Source organism: Magnolia sinica, chromosome 12 (assembly GCF_029962835.1).
Source record: "Magnolia sinica isolate HGM2019 chromosome 12, MsV1, whole genome shotgun sequence".
NCBI lineage: Eukaryota > Viridiplantae > Streptophyta > Magnoliopsida > Magnoliales > Magnoliaceae > Magnolia > Magnolia sinica.
In genome coordinates, this window is record NC_080584.1 from 35,514,536 (window position 1) to 35,541,195 (window position 26,660).

The 26,660-nt window shown below is 38.0% G+C and overlaps 1 protein-coding gene and 1 pseudogene across 11 annotated transcripts in view; both read left to right on the top strand.

The window, feature by feature from the left end:
* The window catches only part of LOC131221221 (DNA mismatch repair protein MSH5), a 152,657-nt gene that overhangs the window by 6,823 nt on the left and 119,174 nt on the right, over positions 1–26,660 (top strand). For 5 of the 11 annotated variants that reach the window (XR_009159110.1, XM_058216406.1, XM_058216408.1 and 2 more), the window contains exons 3-12: positions 9,040–9,134; positions 9,327–9,407; positions 9,481–9,650; positions 16,685–16,839; positions 16,975–17,076; positions 17,150–17,177; positions 17,246–17,277; positions 17,374–17,431; positions 17,531–17,617; positions 19,356–19,412. Coding sequence is in view for 10 of the 11 variants with exons in the window: in XM_058216406.1 (XP_058072389.1) it covers positions 9,040–9,134; positions 9,327–9,407; positions 9,481–9,650; positions 16,685–16,839; positions 16,975–17,076; positions 17,150–17,177; positions 17,246–17,277; positions 17,374–17,431; positions 17,531–17,617; positions 19,356–19,412 (865 nt within the window). In the remaining variant the exon portion in view is untranslated. Of the gene's footprint in view, positions 1–9,039; positions 9,135–9,326; positions 9,408–9,480; positions 9,651–14,407; positions 14,472–16,684; positions 16,840–16,974; positions 17,077–17,149; positions 17,178–17,245; positions 17,278–17,373; positions 17,432–17,530; positions 17,618–19,355; positions 19,413–26,660 lie in introns of those variants that run through there. The other 6 variants (XM_058216407.1, XM_058216409.1, XM_058216412.1 and 3 more) reach the window with 5 other exon arrangements.
* On the top strand, positions 8,565–8,746 carry LOC131222240 (U2 spliceosomal RNA; annotated as a pseudogene).

Consider the following 26,660-nt stretch of genomic DNA (forward strand, 5'->3'; position numbering starts at 1 on the left):
ATCATGGTAATAAATGTAATCGTGATGAATATTGTGGGTATGCATATGGACATGAACGGAATCTAAAGCGTGCATATTAGGATCATGTGAGATGATGATAAGATGTCTCAGAATGTATGATGATTTATGCTTGGATGGTAAACAGAAGTTAATGAATGCTCATGATTATAGAGACCATGATTGTTTGGTTGCACTCGTGCAGTGGGAGGGGTTGAAAGTGTTTGAGGGGGCACTTTTCAATGTATCGATGCCAAGATTGCGTAGCTTGGTGCTTGGAGTTGTGACCACAATGTGTACAAACTAGTGTCTCACTCTTATCACTAGATAAATTGCTATGGCCCCAACCAAACTCATTATGACCACGGCCTACATCTCCTTACTATGGTTAGAATTACCACATCCAATATCATTACCAGAAGTGCTACAACTCTTACGATAATTGCCTAATCGAAGCCTCTCACGTTGATCAAATCTTTCTTTGACGTTGTTACCATGACCTTTTCCATTGCGATCGCCAATTGTGGAACTAGGAATTGCTGATCGATAGTGATAATCGGAAGCTGTATCTACCATCACTTTTCAACGACCTTTTCTTGTTGGAGTAAATCAAAGATTGTCCCAATAGGAGAAAGAGGCTCTTGATTGAGAATCTGAGTACAAACGGTTTCATACTTAGGGTTAAGCCCAACATGAAGATCAGGAGGCACATGCCTTGGGCTCTCTCCCTCTTGAGCCGGTCGTCGTATGCATTGTAGAGACACATCCCTGTCATGATTCCTCTTGAGTTGGTCGACGCCATCGTCAGGGACTTTTCCCAGCCTAGCGATATCATTGGTGTGACCTTGGGTAGGGTTTCCTGCCATCTACAACCACCTGGATGATAGAGGGCTCCCACATTGACCTCCTTGATGACGACTGTCAGGCGCATGCTGCGGCTGTGTCAGTCAAGCCCGGCAGCTAACACCGATCCTTTTAGTATCTCTGATGAGAAAGTCAGTCGGGCTCTTTTCGAGACGACACATGGCTTGCTCTAGCCGCTTCCTGAGTCGTCCATATGCTCCATTAGTGACTTTGGCAGTGATGGTAGTGATGACAACTTCTCTGGCTATGAGTCTTCTACGTGTGCTTGCTCTTTGCAGCTCTTTGAGATAGGTGTCACCCCATCTTCTCCCTCGGCTAATGTATCCTAGGACAACTTTCTATCTCTAGTTACTTGTGAGACAGATGGCCTCTTCAAGCCATCTGCTCCTGTTAGGCTGTCTGAAGAGTACCCCATCTCAGAGACGCATGGCCTATGTTGGCCGCCTCTCTTAAGGAGATGCTGACGAGATTTTTATGGCCTTGGGCCATTCTCTATCTCTCGCTCTGACACTTGGCCTGTCTGGCCTTGACACGTTGCTCATGGTTAGAGCAAGGCCTCCTTTCCTTGCGACCCCACACTATCTTATTTTCATTGTCTCCTTTCTCCTTTCCCTCTTCATCGTCTCTGAAATGAAATCCCCAAGAACCCTCTACACCCTTCTCTAAGTCCATCTAGCTCTCCCTTCGTTCAGGCCCATTTCTCCTCAGTCAGCCATGCTTGCTCCTTCAGATCCTAGTTGGGTGTTGGTTTCCTTCAGATCCTAGTTGGATGTTGGTTTTGGTCGAGCACATCTCTCTTCTTCAGGTGATTCCTTCCATTCTACCTCCTCTCCCTTTATCCTTGACGTCACCCCCTCTCCAGGCTCAAGCTAAGGGGCCTTCCCCTCTGGAACTCCCCTCGGCTCCCCAACCTCTAGATCCTTCCCTTTCTTTGGCTCTTAACTCGATCTTGTCTAAATATAAGGGCCCCCACAGGATTAAGGATGCATATTTAGAATTTGGGGGATTAGTGGGAATGTATTTTGGGGTTCTTGCTGCTGCAAAGTTTGCCCTCTTCTAAGCCCTCATCCTTTCCATGTCTTACGATGGCCCGCCGGAAGTATCTGCTTTCGCTTGGCTTCTTGCGAGAGGCAGAATTCTCATAGTGGCTAACTTGCAGCGGCGTGGCATGGTTCTTCCCATTGTTTGCCTCCTTTGCCTTAATGATGCAGAGACCATCAACCACCTCTTTCTCCACAACTTCTTCCCTAGGGACGTATGGTCTTCCATCCTTGCTAAGTTCCGTACTCCCTAGGTCGCGCTTGACAAGGTTGTTGGTTTGCTGTTTGCTTGGCATGGAGGGGGTGTAGTAAAACCTCAAGCCCCTTTGGCATTTGGCTGGGTTGGTGACTCTCTGGGCTATTTGGAGAGGAAGGAACAATCAATGCTTCCAAGACCCGTCCTCTTCTTCCTTTAGGGTGTTGGCTACGATTCCTTGAGATACGAGTGACTAGTATTATAGTCTCCACTCTTTGGACAACAATCTTTTTTCCTCTTTTCTTGGCTTGTAATGGGTTGGTTGCCTCCAGTCTTGGGTGTTTTCTTTGTCTCGAGTTCTATAAGTGGTTTAGCTTTGTAGTTTTTGTTTTCTTTTTGTTCTTTGCCTTGGGTTGTATAGTTGGCTTTTGTTTTGTTTTTCTTTTTCGGTTGCTTTGCCTCCCTCTAATAAAGTTAAATCCAAAAAAAAAGAAGCCCAACACGAAGATAAAATATAAGCTCTTCTTCAATCTCAACCCTACGCTCTTGAGCATAACACAAACAGACATTTCTATGGTGTCCTAGTCCAAATCCTATCCCTCTAAGAGCCATGAAGTTGTATACTGAGGACTTTCTTCCTAATGAAAATTTGCAATCTCGCAGGTCAACTGAAAAATGCGAGCAACATTCTTTGTCCGAGAATGGGTAGCAATAATAATCCCAAATCTCTCTAGCTGTCTCGCAGTTCATGACATGCCACTACTGTCAGGCTTCATGGGATAAAGCAACCGCCCCATTATCATCATATTATTCGCTTCCCAATCTACATAAGGGGGATTAGATTTTTCAAAATTTAGAATATGCCCATTGAATTATCCAAGCTTCTAATGGCCTCAAATGAACAAATCGGTAGTTTTGGACCATGCTAGATAGTTTTCACCATTAAACTTGATGATAGTAATTTGCCAACTTGGATTATCATTCGTGTTGGGTACATCTACGGTTCTTGCATCATTGAGGAACGTAAGATATCACTTGCTGGCGAATAGATACATAGAATATGAAAAACAAATTGGGAAAATTGCCAGAACTCAAATGTGATGAAATATCCTTGATACCATGGAAGTATCCGTAAAAAAGTAAAAATTGATAGAAAATTGGGAAAATTGCTAGAACTCAAAGGTGATGAAAAATCCATACAAGCTTCATTTCACCCTCAAATGTTAGCATAGATTGTAATGGAAATTCATGTCTATGCATGATTGGATTTGTGGCAGAAAAATTAACATTTAAGTGAAAAATGGGCGAAATTGGTGAAATCCTTAATTTTCCATTTTTATATTGGAAAATGTGTTTTTCACTGTCAATTAATTTTGAAAATTTATATATTAATGAGTTTTGGCCGATTTATTAATTGGCTACAAATTTTATATGTTTATTTTATACTAATTTTTTCGAATACACATGGTGGAAGGACTTCTTCAATCAGCACTTGATTGACTCTAGTACCAAGTAGAACAACTCTGTTGCTAAGTAGAAAGCGACGAGAGAGAGAGAGAGAGAGAGAGAGAGAGAGAGAGAGAGAGAGAGAGAGAGAGAGAGAGAGAGAGAATGAGGAGGAGGAGAAAGTGATGAGATGAGCACCAAAAGTACCACACATTTCTTATTTCTACAGTTTTTCCTCCTTGGTTCCTAGCAAGCATTCTATTGATCAAGTATGCAACACTTATGACTTCATGGGCCCAAAGACATTTTTGAAAATCCATCTCTAGAGAAGATCACGAGCTACGTCAAGGAGATGTCTATTGCTTCTCTAAGTGACCCCAATTTGCTGCGGAGAATAGAGGCAAATGGTTTGCTGTAAACTATAGAGAAATGGTTTCAGATTTGATGCTATTTTCCACCAGATAGGTTTGAAAGGCAGACGGGGGGTGTATCCCCACCGTTAGCGGAATGCAAAATTTTCATTTTGGCATTGAGCACTGAATTGATTGGTGTCTTGGTGACCATCTCATGAAAAATATGAAAGATGGAAGAAACTTCATCTTTGGATTTCATAAGATAAGACCCAAGTAGTTTTTAGTGTTGTCATTAATGAAAGAACACATAATATTTGTAACAAAATGAAGTCATAATAGGTGAAGGGCTCCAAACATCTGAATGAATGAGAGTAAATGGAACATCAAATTTTATCATCATCATCTAAGCCTTATCCCAATTAATTGGGGTAGGTAACATGAATCCTATTCCGCCATTCCGCTCTATCAAGGTAACTTCAATTAGACCATGGGTCATCAAGCCTTTTCTTACTACCTCCGCCCACATCCTTCTGGGCCTTCCCCTTGCTCTTTTTGAGCCTAAACATCTCATTGTATATTAGTACTAATTGGATGAGTAGATCTACAATATTTTGTAACTTGGCATGTTTCACATAACAACTCACTCTGGTTAGGACTTGAATAGAAACGAAAATAACAATCTTAAACTTCTAGCTGGAATATATACAAGGCATCGATGCCAGTACACAATCTATTCTTTATTTGACTTATCTCTACTTGAAGTATGAAAATCAGATCCAACTACGTTCTACGAATGAAGGAGATAAACTCCACTCCCATGGCTACCCTCAATCTTCTATCCAAATGCCAGATCCTGAAAGAGAAACTTGGAAAGGAAGGAATACTAATCAACTGTAAGTTAATAGACAACTTGGGCACATGAAGAGTTGAGGATAAAGACATTGGTGGAGAAACAATAGTGGTTCCGGTTCCATCTATGTGAGTGTAGGAACAAGGGATAATGGATTGAGTAGGTCCTAATTGTACAAGAGCAACACGACCTCGACCAACAGTAGGGGGTTGAAAATAAGCCTAGCACAACCTTGACTGAGATTAGGGGGTTGAAAATAAGCTCAACACAACCTCGACCAACATCTGGGGGTTGAAAATAGCCTCAACATGATCTCAACTGACACCAAGGGGTTGAAAATAAGCTCATCCACTGTGATAACCTCGGCCGTTACCATATTTGAATCAACCTCCACCATGACCAGAATATCTATAAGAGATTTGCCACTTTGTTGAGAAACAGATGGGAAGAACAAGGGATAACATTGATTCATTCAATATGTTTTTTGATTAAGGATGAGAGAATCCTTGTTTAACAAGATGAGGGAAACTAGACTTAGATGGTTTGGTTGCGTGCAATGGAGACCAAGAATTGCATTGGTTATGAGTGAGTTCGTACAAATTGAAGGCTTTAAAAGGTCAAGGGGGAGGCTTAAAAGGATGTGGTGGAGGCATTGTTTGAAATATCTCCGATATTATCGTTATCTCCAGCTTAGCAATATCAATAATACCGGTAGTATTAGAAATTCCAAGCATCAACAAATTTTTTTTTGAAGACAGGGTGTCCCCACATCTTTTTTGAAGTGAGACTAATCCCTGCGGATGCATGCAATCACCCACAACCACATGTATCGGGTAAAGCCAAGGAGGGGAATCGAACACTCACCTATAGGGAGTAAACCTAAGGTTGCTAAGTACTACTAATGAATCGATATCACCAATATTTTCAATGTGTAAATTCTAGGCGTCGCTTGTATGTTTAATGTATTGATATCGCCAATGTATCGCCAATATTTTCGACTGTGTAAATTCTAGGTGATGCTTGTATCACAAGTGTATCGGCGATATTTCAATAGTATCGGTGATATTTCAATAATATCGACAACGTAGAGATATCACAGAAAGTTTGTTTATTTAAAAAAAAATCGATTTCAAATTTTTTTTTTTTTTTTTCGTTGAGCGCATTGCTGTATGCAATTTTCAATTTTTCGTTGCTAATATTGATAATATCTCAATATTATCATTATCACAACATGCGCGATATCAAGACCACAATCTTTTGTTTCCTTTCTTGTTGTTGATGATTTCTTTGCAAAATATCACGAGTTGTCGATATTCTGCAATATCGATGGATGTTTGGACGGTTAACTGGGATGGATGGGATGGTTAAGATTGTTTCTTACGATGACACATGCTTTTAAGCCCCCATTAAATGGAAACTTATTGTGTATACATTCTTTTTGCAAATTTTTTATTCCTAAATATGCAAATGTTTGTATTTTAGCATCTCCTGAAGTTTCATTGAAAATTCTAATGTTTTTCCCATGTTTTCTCACATTTCTGGTTATCAGCGATATTATTGGTGATATCGATATTGTTTCGATATCCCCGACCAGCGAAACTTGTAGCGATACCGATACTTCGAGCACTGGGTGGAGGTAGTAAGAAAAGACTCGATGACTTATGGTCTAGCTGAAGTTATAGCCCTTGATTGAGTGGAATAGCGGAGAAGGATTCATGTTGTTGACCCCAATTAGTTGGGATAAGAATGACGACGACGACGGCGACGATGAGCTGTGTCCACGAACAATCATCTTGTGGCCATTTTACCTAGGGTTTCAAGGGAATGGTTTCAATGGCTCAAAATCAAGTTGACCATCTCTTTCCTAGAAATTCTTAGCTTGAGGGAGAGTGTTAATAAATTGCATTTAGTTTCATTATGTAGTCCTCACTCGGGACTACTATACATGTTTACTTCTTATAAATTGTGAGCAAGGGTATGAAATACAACACAATAGTGGCATTTAAACCCAAAACTCCTTTCCCTTCTTCTTCTTCTTATCTAAAATATTAGAACATTGACAAGTTTTAAGCTAGATCATAACTTTATGAGTACTTTCCACAATATCGGTGTCGTTACATGTATCGATTGTTGGGGATATGGAAACATGTATAAATATCGCTGATTGAGGGAAACATTGGGATAAAGGTGGATTTTTTCAAAACTTCAAGAGATGTTAAAAGACACATCTTTACACATTTAAGAATCAAAATAGTGCAAAAAAAGTCTATAAAAAAATAAGTTCCCATTTTATAGGGGCCTAAACCATGTGCTATTGGAAAAAAACTAGTGCAATTGTAACAAAAATGATTTCATATCTTTCAAATATCATACAATGCATGTAATTATATATAAGCAATAATCCACAAAATAAAGAGAACAAAAAAAGATACTTTAGCCTCAAACCCACATGGAGTTATGAGGTGGCTCAGAGTTGTCATCTCTGTTGCTACACCAATACGACCAGTGTTCGAAGTTTCTGTATCGCTAGCTAGGGATACAGAAACAATATCAATATTACCGATACATCGTCGATTTTCAGAAATGCTGGGAAAATGTTGGAATTTTTTTGTGAAACTTTAGGAGATGCTAAAACAAACATTTGCATATTTAGGAATAAAAAATTGTAAAAAGAATGCATACATAATGAGTTTCCATTTAATTGGGCGTAAAAGTATGTGTTGTAAGAAATCAGTCTAATAGTAACAAAACAATCACTTGAATCCCATTAAACCAATTAACAAGCAAATAAGCATGCATAATGTATTATACATCTGTGCATAAATAAGCATATGACCACAATACACATTCATGATGATTTAACCATCCATCCATCTAACCATCCAACTATTCATCGCATCCAACCATCCATCCATCCCATCCCGTCCAATTATACAAACATCCATCCATCCAACCTTCCAACCCTCCTATCTCATCTATCCATCCATCCATCCATCGAAACATTTTTTAATAAATAGATTTTTGGTGATATCGATACATCGGCAATACATTGGCGATATTATCAAAATATCGTCAATACGCTGGGGATACAAGAGACACTTGGAATTTACACAGTCAAAAATATTAGCAATACATTGGCGATATTGATACATTGAAGATGTAAGTGACACCTGAAATTTACATAGTCGAAAATATTGGCGATACATTGGAAATATCGATACATCGGTGATACTTAGCTATATATTGCTGATACCTAGAGTTTCTGATACTATCAGTGTTATCAGTATTGCCGAGCTGGGATATTATCATAATATTGAGGATACTCTAAACAATGAATATGACATACATAGATGATATATCCATGTTTCCATCCATTCATACACGATACATCCATGCATTCATCCATTCACACATGATACATCCAAGCATTCATCCATTCACACATGATACATCCAAGCATTCATCCATTCATACATACATGACACATCCGTGCATCCATACATCCACCGTTCCATACATACGTACATACATGCATACATACATTGCATGCATGATACATGCTTTACACATCCATCCATCCATCAGTGCACCCATCACGTACATGCATACATAATTAGGAAACAACGTATTATTATTATTATTATTGTTATTATTTTTATAAATAGAACAGATTTAATTTATTTTTATTAGTTTTTAAATCATTCAACGATATCCCTTGTATCGGTGATATCCTTGATACAGGCAAATATTTGTATTGGCAGGTAACCGGTAGTATCGGCGATAATGATAATATTGGTGATATTTTGGTGAAATAGACGATATTGTTCCTGATAAAAAACTTCTTTAATATCTGCTCTTATCAGTTTAATATCTGATATGTGGGCCAAGGCTCACATGATATTAAATTAACTTCTCATGGGGGAGGGCTCACTATAGTAGCTTGCTACTGGAGTCCTCGAGCATCGCCCCTGCGTTACTGCATGGGCCTGGCACACCCCTTTAAAAAAGTTTTTATTTTATTTTATTTTTTTAACCCCAATATCTATATCGGTCACCTGCTGATACCAATAATATCACCAATATTACTGATAATATCGGATATATTTGGAAAATTGCCATCGAGATAGTATTTAAAATACTTTTCTAGCTTACTTTGGACTAAAAATCAAATACATGGACAATTATATTATGAGGTTACATATGTTTAGTCTAATAGTTATCAATAACTACTTACTGACTTGATATGTATATTTCTTTGTTAAGTATCGACGACTCTTATGCTTTTCTCTCCAGAGTTGGAGTTGCATACTATGATTCCAGCATCCGCCAACTATATGTCCTGGAAGTTTGGGATGATGGAAATGAGGATTTTCCCCTACTTGATCTTGGTATGTGCATAAGAATATTTTAATTGTTAGGCTTCTAACAATGTACTCTAGTTTTACCCATGTTTTAATGCGGCTTTCAAATGCCAGCTTGTAGTTTTTGTTCTTTTTGGTCATTTGCCTTGTTGCAAAGGTGTATTCTTTGCATGCCAATGTTTTCATGCATCTTATGCAGTTTTTTTACTGATGCATCAGTGAAATATCAAGCAAAGCCCCTGATCATTTATACAAGCACAAAAACTGAAGAAGCCTTCTTGTCTGCTCTACAGCGAAGTGGTTTGTAGCACAGAGCTTGTTGCATAATAACAGTTCCCATTGATGTTTTTTGTTAACATAGAGAATGAAACAGATGTAACTGAGGCCCACGAAGTAAAGCTTATGAAAAGCTCAACATTCAGCTACGAACATGCATTGCACAGGTTAACAAAAATTTACATTTTTCAGCTGATGCTAGTGTTTATTCCTTGCGAGTGGAATGACTATGTAGTTCAAGGCATGAACTTTCTTGAACTTGAAGAGGTAGATTAAGATTTTCTCTTATGCAAAACTTCCTTGTAACATAAAAATGCTTCTAAATTACTGTACATGCCAATTGAATGATATTCTTGATATTGCTATGACTTAATAGATTTCCTTCATGATGGATTGGGTGGGAGCACAAGAAGATTGTTTTCTTTGTTCCGTGGTGTTGCATTTCTACCTAAAACATTTTAATTTGTCAGAGATTCTGTTACCATAAAATATCATCGGCATAACAAAGGAATTTTTTGATGTGTTCTCTTCTTTGCATTCAATAGGAACTGCACAGTATTTTTTAATGGAACTGTTACCTCCTTCATAGCTCAAAGGCAGTCACATTTTTTTTTTTCCTTTATTCGAAAGACAAAGACCTTATTATGGACCATGATGATCTTGGCAATGTGTGGTATCATGGGTGACAAAATGTCAAGGTGAAGATTGCCGTTTAACTGGATTTGACTGATGTCTTTGCAAACTCCTCTCCTGACTGACTAGCCTTTGTTCATGAGCTGGACTGATATGCTTTTTGATGGATTGGCAGAGACCTGCATGACTGTTAATTTGTTTCTTGTGTTTAGTGTTTTGTAACTTTTGTTGGACTGTTGATTTCTTTCACCATATAGCAGGTATTTTGGTTAAAATATTGTTTCTCTGTTAGGGACATATTTTGAAAAGACATGTTGATCATTTGTGTTTTTATAAAAATCTGCACATAGCCATCTGCTTGAACTTTGCAAAAGCAAGGTGTTAAAAAAAAAGCGATAGTAAAGACGAAGAAGTAATCTCTATAACCTTTAAACAAAGCTGATGCTTGATTTGTGACTCAATTTACTTCATTTAGGCTTTATTTGGTTCTGGGCATAAGGAAAACAATGCAGTTTATGGGATTTCCAAATCATAGTAGAATTTCAAAAAAATTTGATGCAAGACAACTAACCACTTGCTCTAAAAGCTCGAACTGATTAAGCATGGCGAATCAATCCCTTTATCTCATAGCCCTGGTTAGGCCCTTGGCCGAACCCCCCTCGTGGGCCTCATTTCATATGGGTCTCGCCTTGCACGAGCCACCCGCCTCACATGGGCCGCTCACTCCGAGTGTGCCCCCACTTCACATAGGCCACTGGCCACCCCATTTAAGCCCAGTGTGAAAATGCCCCTACATTAATCATCCTCGGTGAGGAGTCTTGAACACGAGACCTCCTGCTTTGATACCACTTTTGACGCAGGACAACTACCCACTTGCTCTAAAAGCACAAATTGATATAGTGTGGCAAATCAATCCCTTTATCTCAGAGCCCAAGTTAGGCCCTCGACTGAACCCCCTCTTGGGCCTCACTTCACATGGGTCTCGCCTCACATGAGCTACCTGCCTCACACGGGCCGCCCACCCCGAGTATGCCCTTGCTTCACAAATGCCACCCCACTCGAGCCCAGTGTGAAATGCCCCTGCATTAAAATCAATAAATGATACTTGTTTGGATGCAAGTGTTCTTTCTTTCGAATCCAACACCACAGAGACCCATTTCATGTTTTTTGGAAATTCTGTTAAGAATTCCAGAATCACGGATCAATTTTATTTGCTCTTGAATTGACCATGAGCCAAATGCAGCCTTAAGCAACAAGAAATTCTCATAATCAAATAGTAGAATTATTCACCAAGGCTCTTCAAAAATCTCAATTCGACCAACTTGTTTCCAAGTTGGAAATGCAAGACATCTATGCTCGAGCTTGAGGGGGAGTGTTAACGGTTGGGTATGGGCCCACGTCCTACAAGTTTCTTAGTGTTTTGTCTTGGGATATGCTGGACATAAAGCTTATTGTATAGGGGTATTTTTGTCATATTTACTTTTATTAATTCAATATAAGAGAAAAGGGGGTGGGGACGTGATACCCTAACCCATTCCTTTCTTCCTTCATCTTTTTCTCTCTCCTCTCTTCTCTTTGTTTCCTCTCTTTTCATCTCTATACCAATTTAAAGGGATATTATTGAAGTATCGCCAATACATTGGTGATGCATGCATCTCCTAGAATTTATATAGTAAAAAATATTGGCAATATCTATAAATTTGTGACACAAGTGACACTTGGAATTTACACGATCGAAAATAGTGGCGATACATTGGTGATATTGATAGTATCGCGATATATTGCCGATAGCTAGAATTTCTTATACTACCAATGTTATTGGTATCGCTACTAGTGTTATCAATATCGCCAAACTGGAGATACGGATAATCAAGGATATTATCATAATATTGGAGATATTCTGATCTATGGTCAAGTTCAAGTCCCAAATTTGCCAAACTTTGTGTGAGGTTGTCATTGTATTGGATGATGGATGACTGCAAAACTAGTGCTGTCCTTGTCTTGGACAACTTGAGTTGGGCACTCAAATCAGTATACGAGTATGCATGACACTGGTAGTTGGCACATTGAATATGGGATCATGTGAAGGAATGCACATGCTCCCCATTATGGGAGCATGCACTTCCATACTCCCTGTCCATACATCCTCATTCCTTAGGGCTGGACATGGAGACTTTGTTTTCTCCAAGGGAGTCTTTGGCAAATGCTCAATGGATTACATACACATGCGAGTTGGTCACTTGAGGAGAAACATGTAGTCTTGTGTGATTCCAATAAGGATTTCACAATTGAAAGTCTCAGGTGTAGAATGTTATTCACCATGGAAGACCACTTGTATTGATAGGCCTAGTTAGTCATGAGCTCATGTAGTCTTTTGGAGCCAAAAGATTTTAATTAAAAAGGCTTTGCAAAAGAAAATATGCATGTTTATGGGTTTAAGTAAATTGATTTTCTTTTGCTAGTGACCTGTCATATATCCAATGGTGGATCCTCAATATCATTAAGTGGGATCCACGTTTGGGACATGATCCCACATGATGTTAGGGTGATGATGATGTGGCATGGTGTATGAAGGATAAAATGCCAAGGGTTAGAGTTCATGTATGTAGACCTCTATGCAAGTGGTTGGTGTTGGCCCACATGCATGTAAAATGGGAGGCCCATGAATTTTGGCCCATGGGAACACTATAATTAGAGTGTCCTAGGGATCTCATGCCCAAGTTTAGTGGACCTCTCCCCCCACCCCGACCCCTCTTCCTCTCTCTTAGGGTTTTTAAGAGTTGTGAAGGGGGGTGTGTATGACTAGAAATTGAGGGTGAATACTTGTGGCTAGAGGTTTTGGTTCCTCTTTTTCTCTCATTTTCTCAAGATGTATGCTTCTTCTCTATTATTTCCCCTTTCAAGTTTAGATCTGAAAATAATATGCTTGCATATGCTTTGTCTTGCTTGGTATTGATTGCTACATGCGTATGTCACATGGTGTTGTGTGTGTAAAATCCCAACTCTACAGTTGTCTGGTCCAATCTCATCAGTAACTTACGCAAGCAACTAATCCTCTATGTGATTCTATTGCCTGCAATTACCCACCTTTGCATCTGGGGAATGAGATTGGGTGACGCTACTTTAGTTTTCATTGCTGATGGTAATGAGTGATGCAACCAGGATACATGCGCTGGTAGTAAAGTGGCTTAGTTGATTTTGAATGGTGTATTTGCATGGGGACCCAATATGCACTTGTGATGCGTTTCTTCTTAGGCATTGTCAAGTTTATATAAAAGGATTTTGCAAACTTGGATCTAGAAAATTATATAGGATGACTGGATCAGTAAATATCATATTTTCACAAAAATAAAAATAAAAATCAGATATTGGTTTGTGAAATGAGATTTACTCGAAGAGTTGGATATGCATAGGGGTAGGATGTGACTCTAGATTGGAGTTCATTCCGTCCAATGTGGTTATGTGGATCTAGCGCAAGCATAGTAGAGCTTGGGATGTTCATGCTAGTAGGATGGTAACTCAGTACACTTACATCTTGACAACGTAGTCCGGGTTGGTCCTATGCTTAAGATTCATGATGTGTTGTTGATTTTGATCTTTGCGACTTGTGATCTACCACACACTATAAGGATGAATAGGAGATGTTGGGCATGGGTCACCATAGGCCCACATTGTGCGACACGTAGTAGTCACATCACTTGCATGGCAAGGTTCTATAGGGAGCCCGACACTTTTCTTTTTGTAAAGAGAATTCACAGTGGCCCCCTTCGGGAGAACTTTCCTCTTTTGATAAGTTGCCAAATCCAACCTATTTTCTTTGCCCCTTATCTGTAAAACCATAAAACCTTCTCCACAACAAAGAAAAAGTGAAAAAGGTGAAAGAAAAGTGGAAAAAGACTGGCCCGCTTCCTAGAGACCTTGATTGTTGATCAAGGTTATTCTTCATTTATCTATCATTGACGTTGTTGAATATCAGGGTTAAAGATCATCTTTCCTTCCCATGGTGTTTGGAGTATTGATGGGTGGGCCGCTTAACTGTTTCATCTCTGCTTTGTGGTCAATTTCTCAGATCGTTGCTATAGCCGCACGCCAATTAAGACCGTTGTTATGATGGGAACCAGTCACTAAGAGGAATTATGTGGTTATTGTTTAGTTTGATGTATATACTATGCCAGTTGCTTCAAGCAAATGAAATTTGTTATTCTTGTTAGGAGCATGGTTTTCTTCTGCTCATGGGAAAAGACAGGCTTTCACACCACAATTGCTTCTTAACTTGTCCCTTCATCTATTCATGTTACTTTTTAGGTTGTGACCTAGTTGTGGTTGTGTAAGTACTTGCTTCTTGTTCTTTTCTCCTATGAAGTTGATTAAGCGTATTTTTTCTATTGCAGATTAGTATATCTTCGAGTCTCAGGGATGGATGATGGTCTAAGTATAAAGGAGAGAGTTAGTTTTGTAAGTTATGATAGCCTTATGGGGCTTTGGATTTATTGTACTTTATTGTGTCGAAGTTTTCAACTTCCTTTTTTGTTACTAAAATAAATTTATTGTGACAAAAGAATATGAAATCACATTTTCTTTCTTGATTTAAAGGGTTTGCAGAAAACCCCAGACTAGGTGGATTACTGACAAAGTTTGGAGGGGGTTTGGCCCTAAGTATTTTGTAAACTTTCGATTTCTTTTCTTTTTCTTTTTTCTTTTTAACCTATATAACAATATGACAAAAGTAAATTGATACATTGGCTCCTTTCTACTATAAATGGGTGTGTTTGCATGCTTAAATCTACAAGTCCAAGATGTCCAACACTGTTTTGAATAGCTTCCGCAGCGTAGCGTAGATATGACATTACATAGCATTAGCAAATAATGTAAACTCCCTATATCGTACGCCACAGGGGTTGTAATGTATGTGTAGCACATGTAGCGCGCGATACGCTTTTTTCTTATAAATGATAATTGTATTTTGTATTTAATACTCTCAACCTGTGGGATTTTAATTTGTTTTCCTTCTTGTGACTTGTGGTTTTAATTAGACGTTATTAATTAAAGTGGTTTGCTAAGAAAGTTGTTGATGTAATAATTATTTGATTTGGTTTATATATGTGGATTGGCTTTTGATAAATGATAATTAATAACTTGTTTCAACTTTCTTATACTTGAGAAAAAAATGAATAATCTTTTAGACCTTTTTTCCCCCTTACTATTTATCGTATTTTTCCTATTTTTAAATTTAAAAATAAAATATCACTATACACTATGCTACTTACGCTACACGCTATAGTGGGCTGAATGCTACACTACACGCTACAGAGGGCTGAATGCTACGCTACCCGGTACCGCTATTTAAAACATTGGTCCAACATAAATTAGGTTGGTAGCTAGTTGAGAAGCATTGAAGAATAAATTAAATACAATTTTTCTTTGACAGTAAAAGAAAAAAATCATCCATGAATAATGTGTAGTAGTTAGCGTGAACAGATGAGTGATATATTTTATAAACATTCTCTCTCTAAAAATAAGACACTGTAAGGTCTGAATATAGTTAAACATTTAATGTTTGGCTCTCCGCCGAGCTTGGTTCAGGTCTCGTCCTGGATTGGTTCCTGGTCAGGTCCATTTTAGCTTGGTCCAAATAGGATCCATGTAGAAATTGGGTCCTGGTTGGGTTGGGTTGATTTTGAGATGTCCCTGACCCAACCTATTTAGTAATCCAGGGAAACTTTTGAATGCAGACAACTTCAATGGTTCCAATTTCAGATCCAGACCAGTTTATTTCCAGGTCAGGTCCAATGACTTGATGACCTGAGCCCTGACCCATTTGCACCCCTAATGACATCCGTAAATGTACCAAACTCCAGGCAATCTCTGCGAACTAAACAAGATTGAATTCACGGTTAAAAGAGTAATGGTTGTGCCTACCAAAACAAAGAAAAAAAAAGAGAAAAAAGAGTCAAAGGGTAGTGATCTTCCATCATTCAGTTATTTATAATACGAAAGCCCCACAAAGCCTTTCCCATTAAATCTGCTTTGAATTGCTTAGTATTAAATGGAAGGATCAATGAATCTCAATGTGCTTTCTGAATGTCTTGTTACTTTCACCAACTCCTGCTTTTCAATGTTTCATGAGCATTTTTTCTCATTTTGCTATAAAGGTTTTTTTTTTTTTAATTATATATGAAGAATGTTCTTGTTCTAGTATCTTCTCTTTCAATTCATATATCTTAGCAGTTTCATTAAGTAATTTGAGTGTTTGGTACTGCCCCATGTTTCTCTGATGCTTATATTTATTGATTGAAGACTATTATCTAATCCTGTTTTCTCCAAATAAAACCAAAACTTTATTGTCAAAACTGTCATTTTCCTTGGCCATATGGTTGAACCATGTGGTATATGGTTGCAGCTGATACCAGTACTAAACATATTATATTGTTTGGTTCTTCACATTGGGTGGGAAAATCACAGTCCTGTCTGGTGGTGCCTGCAGCCTGTTGCCAAGCCTTTCACCTAGCAATGATGCAAAGTCCCATCTAAGCAATTTAAATCACCAATGAGTAAAATCAATCTTTATTTTCTGATTCATGATACACATTATTTGAACTTTTTGTGGAGTGGTTTAGCCTGGAAATTGATGCTCCTTTGAGTGTATTTCCATTCTTTTGTTAATGCAGCTGAATTGCATGATGGATATTGGAAGTGATTTACAAGTTCGTGCAAGTGGGGGTCTCCTTGCGATACTAGCGAATGAGAGGCTTGTTGATACCCTAGAACATCGGGAAGGGGGCAACACATCAATAACCATTGATTGTGTCACAGAGATCTCATTTTATCCTCAACATACTTTCTTGATAGTTCAAAGTTTTTTCCCAAGTTTTTTAAAGCCTAATGCTTAAGTTCAACTATTATAATTAGATATGCAACAAAGATGTAGTATAGTGTTATGATCTTACATCCATAATAGAAACAAGTTTCTCAAACTTGATGCTGCAGCTCATGAGGCATTGCAGATTTTTCAAGTAGACAAGCATCCAAGCCATATGGGCATTGGGAGAGCAAAGGAAGGGTAAAATACGAAACAAAATTTCGATGGATTTACGAGTTTTTACTGATGCACATTGACCTTTTGTAAACCGCAGGTTCTCTGTTTTTGGAATGTTGAATAAGGTACGGGAGATCTGTGTGGTTTTGAACTCTATAGTATCTCACGACTAAGGCATTTCTCTTATTTTCAGTGTGTAACACCCTTGGGCAGGCGTCTCTTGAGGTAAACTGAAATCTAGTGAATCAGGTAAAAACTTAATGTTGCTTTTTTCCTTTAAATTACGACTTAACATTCCAAACATGGTTTTCCTCCTATTAGGACGTGGTTCTTGAGGCCTGTACTAGACCTTGACATATTGAATAACCGTCTCAGCACCGTATCCTTCTGTTGCGAACTTGTATGCTAGGTCACATTTTCATTAATCGTTTTTCCTGAATCCACCATTAAGAAATTACATTCTCATATATTATGAAAGATATCATTCTTTCTTTGCTGCGAAGAATTGATGGCTGCTTTGCATGAGACCTTGAAGTCTGTAAGAGATATTCCTCACATGCTGAAGGTGTGCTTGCTTTCCAGATATTTTTCTAAAATTTGTTTCGATTAACATTTTCCTAGTCAAATTTGAAGTTAGTCTTTATTTATTTATTTTTTTGAATGTAAATGCTGAACCAGTTTCATAGCTGTGGGGAGGGAGTAATCATGTTTCTATGGCATATTATTGCATGACAATGTATTGTCTTTTAGTGCTCCTCTTGTGCAACTTACATTTATGTTTTAGTGGGTTTATATAAAAAAGGATACATAGGGTTTTTCAGAGAATTTTTTCTACACATCCCTTTCTCCAAAGTTTTTCTTCTCCGCCATGCATTGATTTGAGTTCACACCATTTAAAACTTCATAGAGGCCACTGGAATGTTTATTTTCAATCCAACCTGTTGATAAGGTCAAACGACCTAGATAAAGAGACCACACAAATATCAGCTTGATCCAAAGCTTTTGTGGCCCCCAAAAAGTTTTTAATGGCCGATTGCCACTGTTTCTTGTACTATGGTCCACCTGAGGTTTAGATCTATTTCATTTTTTGGATCGTGTCCTAAATGAGTTTTCAACATGGCTGGACGGCATAGATGTAAGTTAAATACATGTAGGTGGTAAGGTCGGCCCCACGTTCAGGACAACACCATGTTGGATGAGACAGGAGCCACACCCAATCCATTTCCCTCACTCTCTACCAAAGCTGCCAGCTGTGATGTGACGTTTGAATGACATATCTAATCCCTCTATACGTAGGGCCCACCGTGATTTTTGGGAGAAATCCACTCTGTTCATCCGTTTTGGCAGATTATTTTAAGACAGAAGACCAAAAATCAGGCAGATCTGACGCTTAAGTGGGCCACACGAGTGGAAACAATGGAAAAGGGGCTGCTTACCATTCAATACTTTCTGGGCTCAACTGTGATTTTATGCAATCCAAACCATTTATAAAGTGGCCCAATTGTTCATAAGGTTCTTACCACTCTGATGAATTGAAAGAATAAAAATATTAGCCTGATTCAAAGCTTCTTCGGCCCCGCCAATGTTTCAATGGTGCACGTACAATCTCGACTGTTTTCTGTTGTGTGGCCCAGTTGAGCTTTGGATCTGCCTCATTTTTCGGCTGATGCCATAAAATGATTTGGCAAAACATGTGAACAGGGTGGATTTCTCACAAACTCCATGGTGGGCCCCACCTAGCTTGGGTTCCAAGAACATTGACCAGCACTTACTCTGCTACGTTACGTCTTAAATGAAGTGCATTTTACCCTTTTATAAAATATGGTTTTAAAACCGTATGTAATCGCAACGGCAAATGACACCAGGCAGTTAAATCGATAATGGAGCAAAAGGGTAAGCGGATTACTTTAAATAACTTAAAAGTAGTTGCGTTTTGGGAAATAAACCAAAAGATAGGCGGGTTTTAGTAAATGGCTCTTGAATATTTGTCAAAGAAAAAGAGAAGTAAATGATAAATTCTTTTGTTTCCAATCTTTTTTTTTTTTTCCTGATATTTTCTGGATTGTTTAGCTAGAACAAACCTTTCACCCTAATACAGGTCCAGCATGCGGCATATCGTATTTGTTTTTGGCCCAGCCTATACAGCCTCCAGTACTGATATTGGGAACGTTGAGTGTCATTTTCATGGTTTCTGCATGTTTCTATTTTACAATATGCATTTTCATTGATTTTAAACTTTGTCATTGATTTGGGAAATTTGTCCAATTCTAACATGTTTGATGCATTATTTTTGTTTTTTGAAGAAGTTCAACTCTCCAAGTTCTGTCTGTACAAGTGGTGACTGGGCAACCTTTTTGAAGGTAGATGTGTTTCTTCTATTGATTATGCCCTCCCTTAAAATTTGTTTTAGCATGTGTAGATATGTGAAATTACTAATTCCTAAATGAAAAGTGAAACCGTTACCCTTTATCGGTAGATATTTTGATGTATCACTGAATTATGCCTAAGCCCATGATACTTCAGAACTTGAATATGCTGAACTTATTATGTCAAACTACTGGAAGCTGATACTTCTAGAATATGTTTTAATTGCAACCTATTGCATTTATGCGTTGTTTTCGAAATCTTGACAATTTTCATTCATTCATATGCTATCATTTTAGCATATTTAACATATGTATGCTGTAATATAGTAATGATAAACAATTTTGTTAAATTTTAGCATGCTAGAAACATTAAAAAGAAAGAAAAAAAGAAGCCTAATAACAGTACAAATTATTTAATCAAAGACATAAGTTTTGTAAAAATCATTTAATTAATGGGATATATTTATCATTATCCTACATTTTGAGAAATGTAGAACCATATTCCCATCTCCTTATCCATTTCCATTTCGGTATTTGTTTCTGGGTATCATTGGCCTAAACACACCAAATTACAATATGACAAGATGGCATTGACCACAAAAAGAGGAGAAGATCACAAGGGAAATAGGAATCTGCTTTGTACTTGGCCGTAATGAGGTACATTGGTTCCAGGTAGTGTTTTAAATATCGACGATATTGGCCGATATATCCCACGATATATCTTGTATCCCACCCGTGCGATAAGAAACCCGCAATTAGTGCGATATATCTCACATGTTCGATCCGGTGATCATATTCAATTTTCAATCCTTTTTTTTCCCCCCCTATAAATCATGTTAAAATCAGTGTCAAATTGTTACAAATCCATGGTTTTTCATTAAAAAAAAAAACATGGATTGGGAGCTTCAATTTCGAGATTTGGAGGAGATGAGCCGAGTTGTGGTAAATTGAAAAAAAAAATCAAAATTTCCCACTTTCTAGCAAATTGGTTGCAATCGTTGTGTCCAAACATAAAATCAAACATGCATGTAACCTAATCTAGTGATTCTTCTTTTGCTTTTGAATGTATTGCTTTTGTTTCCATGCATCTTCTTACATTTATAAATTATATGAATAGACTTTGAATATAATTGCATTAATTCAGTTAGACAACACATAGATTATGACCCCATACAAAGAAAACCTATTATATGCACTTATTTTTTGTAATGTTTTGATTTATAAGTGTATGTTGATGTCTTTTTTAACAATCACTGAAGTTTCATTGAAAAAATTGACCAATTTCCCCATGTTTCCAACAACAGCGATACATTACGCGATACAACTGATATATTCCATGCGATAATCGATATGTATCTGTATCCCAAAGGTGCGATAAGTAACGTGATACCGATATTTCGAACACTAGTTCTAGGTTAGATCCACTTATATCCCTTGGTAAGGTGGGTGAGTAGAGAGTTAAAGAGAGCCCACCCCAATGATGCATCAATGGAAAGATGGATTTCCTTGAGTATGCAAGGAATTTTCACCGCACCTTACATGTACAGAACACCACTTGCAAGCCTCCCATAAGTACTCAAATCTACATACCATAGAATGTAAGCAGCAAGTTGCATGTACAATAAAACATCTCACACATATAATCATTCATGTAAAAAGAATGAGATACATTCACTTGCTTAAATACTTGCATCTTCATAACAACTCTTAATGAATTGTAATTGGCACTAACCATTTACCTTATGGGATTTTAAATGGGCAATCTCAGTATCAAACTTTCAGTCGTGATAGCAAGGTTGTTCTATTGTTCTATTTGTTCTTGTTTGGTCATGTTTTCTTTTTATCCTTAATCACAGTAATAATAAGCTTTTTTCTAGTTCCGTCAAGTGTGCACTTGTTAGAGAGGAAAGGCATGCATCTCTAGATGTTATTTGCTTTGAAGATGTTTGTTATTTCTCTAATAAATGACATATTTGGAGGGAGGTAAAGAATGTAAATCGCAACTTGCTTAATCATCTGTCTAGTGAAACTCCACCTTCTTGTTTCTTATCTCTGTGATATTGATCAATCAGCAACCGATCGTTGTCTATGAAAAATTACAATCGTTTGCAATTCACACCAATACCCAAGTGGTTTATTTAGGTGGTGATCCAGGTATAGTTTCCTTTTCCATTGGTCCATTTGCACCTATTACATCATGTATGCTTTCGTCTAACTATGTTCTCTCCATTACTCTCCGGAACAAAATTCTCACTGGTACTTCTCATCCAATTAATGTTTCTTTTGAGTGTCAATATACCTCCAATAGGTTACCCATTCTTGCAGTCTCCTCTATTTTGTGCCTTGTCATCTCAAAGAAACTCTTATACATTTCTATCTCCAAAAAAGCAGTCGAGGAGATGGAAGTTCCTGAAAAAAAATTGATACTTGGAGATGGTATCGTCACATTTGAGGGACAATGTGTTGTTGGGTGTGGAAGAATGAGAAACAGTCAGTCATTGCATGTTTTTGTGGAAGCAGAATCCAATGTAGGGTTGTCAATGGGCCATGTTGGGCCGATGGGTTTTCAGGCCTAGCCTATTAAGAGCTTGATATGGGCTGGTTAATCAAGCTTGACGTTCACAAACGACAATGTGATTAAGTATAAAATATACCTAAGGGCACTATTTACATTTCTGATACAGTTATGAGAAACGTTCATAAGGTCTTCAAAGTATCAATATTGTTTCATGCATCGATGACCGGGGATAGAGAAGCATGTATCCGTATCACTGATATTGTTAACGGCAGTGGTTATGGGCCTCTGGCCCACTTATTTAGTCTTAGGATGTGTTAGGAATATAGTTGTTTGTATTAGGGGTATTATTGGTATTTTGTTTTTATTTACTTAATGGCACTTTTGTAATTTCATCTATTAATAAAATAATACAAAAAAGAAGGGTAGGAACGTGAGCCCTAGCATCTCTTCCCTTTTCCCAAGTTTCTTCTCCTTTTTTTTTTTTTCTCTTCTACTTTTCTCATTTCTATACCAACTTACATGGTATCAGAGCCATCCTAGAAGTGGTTTGGACTCCATAATTTCTCCCGATCTAACCCAAGTTGTTGGATCTTTTGTTTGAGGGCCTTCCAAACACGTAGGTGGCCTTCCAAACCGAATTATGAAGGTTTACTAATTTCTCTTAAGGTGATGTTAAAATCGTTTGTTTATGATTGTTGAGTTATGTGGAAGCAGTTCTCTTGATAGAGTATTCTCCTGTTAAGTTATGTGTCATGTGGTTGTGGTATTGATGTGGATAATGGGCCAGAAATTTGTGTTATTTTACTGTGGAAGTATAGTTGTGTGGATCTCCTCTTAGATCAACAATTTTCTTTTGGTGGTGAAGCAAGTTGATTGTGGAATATCTATGGAGCCCAAAAGTACAACTGTTGGTTGCTCATCTCTTGAGGAAATGTCTGGATCTTCTTCCTTTAATGCATCATTAATTTCTGTGAAGTTGAATGGAAAGAATTATCTTCTGCTGGCCAAATCTGTTATGGTGTTTCTCTTAGGCCGCGAAAAGGATTAGTTCATCATGGATCCTAAGTCAGAGGATTCTGATCTAAAATACAGCAATGGATGCATGAGGATGCCCAAATTCGCTCTTGGTTATGAAATAGTGTGGAGTTTAAGGCGAGTTCTAATTTTGTTTTCTTAAGCACGACAAAGGATGCTTGGGTCACTGTGAGGAAGATGTATTCCTCAGAACAAAATGTTTCTCGAGTGTATCAGTTGTATGAGGAAATCTTTTGTTTTCAGAAGAGGGACAAGCCTCTTGGTGAATATTTTGCAAAGTTTACTGGAATTTGGGAAGAGCTGGCTATATATCATATTATCATCCCATTACCTCAGATGTCACTCTTATGAGGAATCAATAGGAAGATATGTATTAAAACTTTTATCTGGATTGCACAAAAAATATCAATCGACAAAGGATCATATTTTGGGAGGAGTTTCCATTCCTTTAGCGGTAGAGGTCCATGCAAGACTTCATAGAGCCTCTCGGGCATATGAATTTAACAACTCTTAGGTTAATTTATTTGATAAAACAACAATGGCTTCTTCATTTAGTTATTCTAGCTTTTGTGGAGGTCATGGTGGTTACGCTGGGCATGTTACTCTCTGTAGTAGCAGAGGTGTTAGATTCCCAAGGGGAGGTAGATGCGGTCGTGGTGGTAGAGAAGAGTGTACGTCCAGTCATTGTGGCATGACAAATCTTACGATGTGGCTTTTGTTGGGATCTTCATTGAAAATCTCCAAGGACTAACCAAGTTCTTATGGTTAAGGATGCTTCTTTAGATGATAGAGACACTATTCTTATTTCGTCTAATCCTGGTGGTGATCAAATCAGTTTTTCACTATCAATATGCACATTTTTTATCTTCTTCCAGTTGCTTTACATACATCAATGTTGCATCCACCATTACAACCACTTTCACTCAATCATGTAAAGCACGTCTTTTGTCATCTTCCACCCCATCTTGGATCATCGACTCTGGGGCATCCGACCATTTCTCTGGTAATCGCAGTTTCTTTTCTCCCTTTAATTGTGCTTCATCAAATATGTTCTTCTAGTTGCTTTACATTTAACAATGTTGCATCCACCATTACAACCACTTTCACTCAATCATGTAAAGCCCGTCTTTTGTCATCTTCCTCCCCATCTTGGATCATCGACTCTGGGGCGTCTGACCATATCGCTGGTAATCGCAGTTTCTTTTCTTCCTTTAATTGTGCTTCGTCAAATATGTCAGTTACTTCTGCTGATGGTACGTCGTTTAATGTCATTGGTGTTGGTACTATTCAGCGTAATGCATCAGTATCCCTATCGTTTATTCTGTGTGCACCCAAATTTTCATTGAGTCTCTTATCTGTAAGTTAACAAGGTCTTTGAATTGTTCTATGTCCTTTCCATATTATTGTGTGTTTCAGGACCTCAAGACGGCAAGACGATTAGTGGAGGTCGTGAGAGGAATGGTATGTACTACTTGGAGAAGGAACCAGTAGGTGTGGCAATGCTTCTTGTAGATTCGGCAATTCAATGGCATCGTAGCTTGGGACATCCTTCTCTTTAGAATTTACATACTCTTATTCCATCTCTTCTTAAGGTGTGCAAGTTGGAGTGCGAAGCCTTCGAGTTGAGTAAACATCATAGAGTCCATTTCCCTTGTAGAATTGATTTAAAATGTGTTATTTTTAAATTAGTTCATAGTGATGTGTGGGGACTAGCTTGAGTCCCTAGTTTGTTAGGTTTTAGGTTACTTCATTATCTTTATTGATGATTATTTTAGAATGACATGGTTATATCTAATGAAGGATACATCTGAAGTCTTTCATGTATTTCTGAATTTTCATAATAAGATAAAAAATCAGTTTGTTGCAAAATTGTGCATGCTAAGGTCAGATAATGCCCTGGAATTCATTTCTCAAGAATTTCAAACATGTTTACAAAGTTAGGATATCATTCATCAGACCTCTTGTGCTTACACACCACAACAAAATGGGGTGGTTGAGTGCAAGAATAGGCATTTAGTGGAAGTTACTTGATTCTTGTTGTTAGTAATGAATGTTCAGCAGTTCTATTGAGGTGATGCAGTTTTTACTGCGTGTCAAAACTCTGTTCTCCTTGTTGTTTCCTAATCAACCAATTTTTCTTGTTCCTCCCAAAATGTTTGGTTGCATGTGCTTTGTTCATATGTTTGGGTCAGGTCAAAATAAACTTTCACATCGTTACATTAAGTGTATTTTTTGGGATATTCTCATGCTAAAAAGGGTTATCGATGCTATTCCCTGACACTTATGAAACATATTTGACTGCTGATGTCACCTTCTTTGAAAATTTTCCATTCTATGTTAAAGATGAGCATAATGTTGAAGTCACACCCGTGGAAGCCCCCTTGCCAAATGTATTTCCTTTAGAATTTGATGTTGAGATGCCACCTACAACTTAGAAGGATTTCATGTAGACTTACTATCAGAAAAGGAGAAAGATCAGGAGTTATAGACTATTCCTCTTCAGTCCACACAATCGACTATTGCGCCTACTGAGGTTCTTGGTTCGTATGAGTCTCATGCGGTTGCCAATGATATTCCTTTTGCTATCCGAAAAGGTAAACATTCTTGTGTTACTCACCCCATCTTCAATTTTTTTTGCCTTTTCTCATTTGTCTACAAATTAGCATAAGTTTGTGATTAACTTGTGTGTTGTACTCATTCCCAATTTAGTCACGAGGCGTTGTTGGATGAAAATTGGAAAAGAGCTATGGATAAAGAGATGGAGGCCATGTATTCCGATGATACCTGGACACTAACTGATCTTCCATTAGGTAAGGCTCTAGTAAAGTGTAGATGGGTGTACACAGTCAAGTTCTTGCCTGATGGATCAATTGATCATTACAAAGCCAGAGAGTATACACAGATTTATGGAGTAGAATATTTTGATTTGTTTTTACCAGTGGTTAAACTTAATTCAGTTTGGGTTCTTCTATTAATAACAACAAATCATGATTGGCCTATTTTTCATCTAGATGTGAAGAATGCATTCCTACATGGAGTTTTACACGAGGAAGTCTACATGTAGCAACCTCCTAGGTATGTTGCTCATGTTGAGTCTTCTAAAGTATGCAGGTTAAATAGAAGTTGATTTGATGATTATGGTGTGGAGAAAAGAGGAGAAGAGTGAGAGAGAAGAAGAGGAAAGAAGAGAGTTTGAGGAAATGTTATGTATGGGCCAGCATGCCCCAACACAATGTTTTATTAAAATAGAGCATATAGTATACTACATGAGAAGAGGAAAGAGTGCACATGTACTTGGATTAAAAGTGTCACTAACTACACACACTATACACTAACACTCTCTATACTCCCCCTTGGAGCATAGATGTTGATCATGCCCAACTTGTTACGAACACGACGAAGAGCATCTCGACTTAAAGACTTTATAAGAACATCAACAAGCTAATCCCCGGATCGAACAAAAGGGGTGATGATTTCCTTGAAGGTAAATTTCTCCCAAATAAAGTCACAATCGACCTCAATATGCTTGGTGCGCTCGCGGAAAACTAGGTTACAAGCAACATGGATGGCCCCTTGGTTGTCGCAGTGAAGAGGAATAGGAGCCGAATGAGGATAGCCAAGCTATTTAAGAGGGGTACAAAGCCACACGAGCTCATACGTTGCATGAGCCATATAACGATATTCTGCTT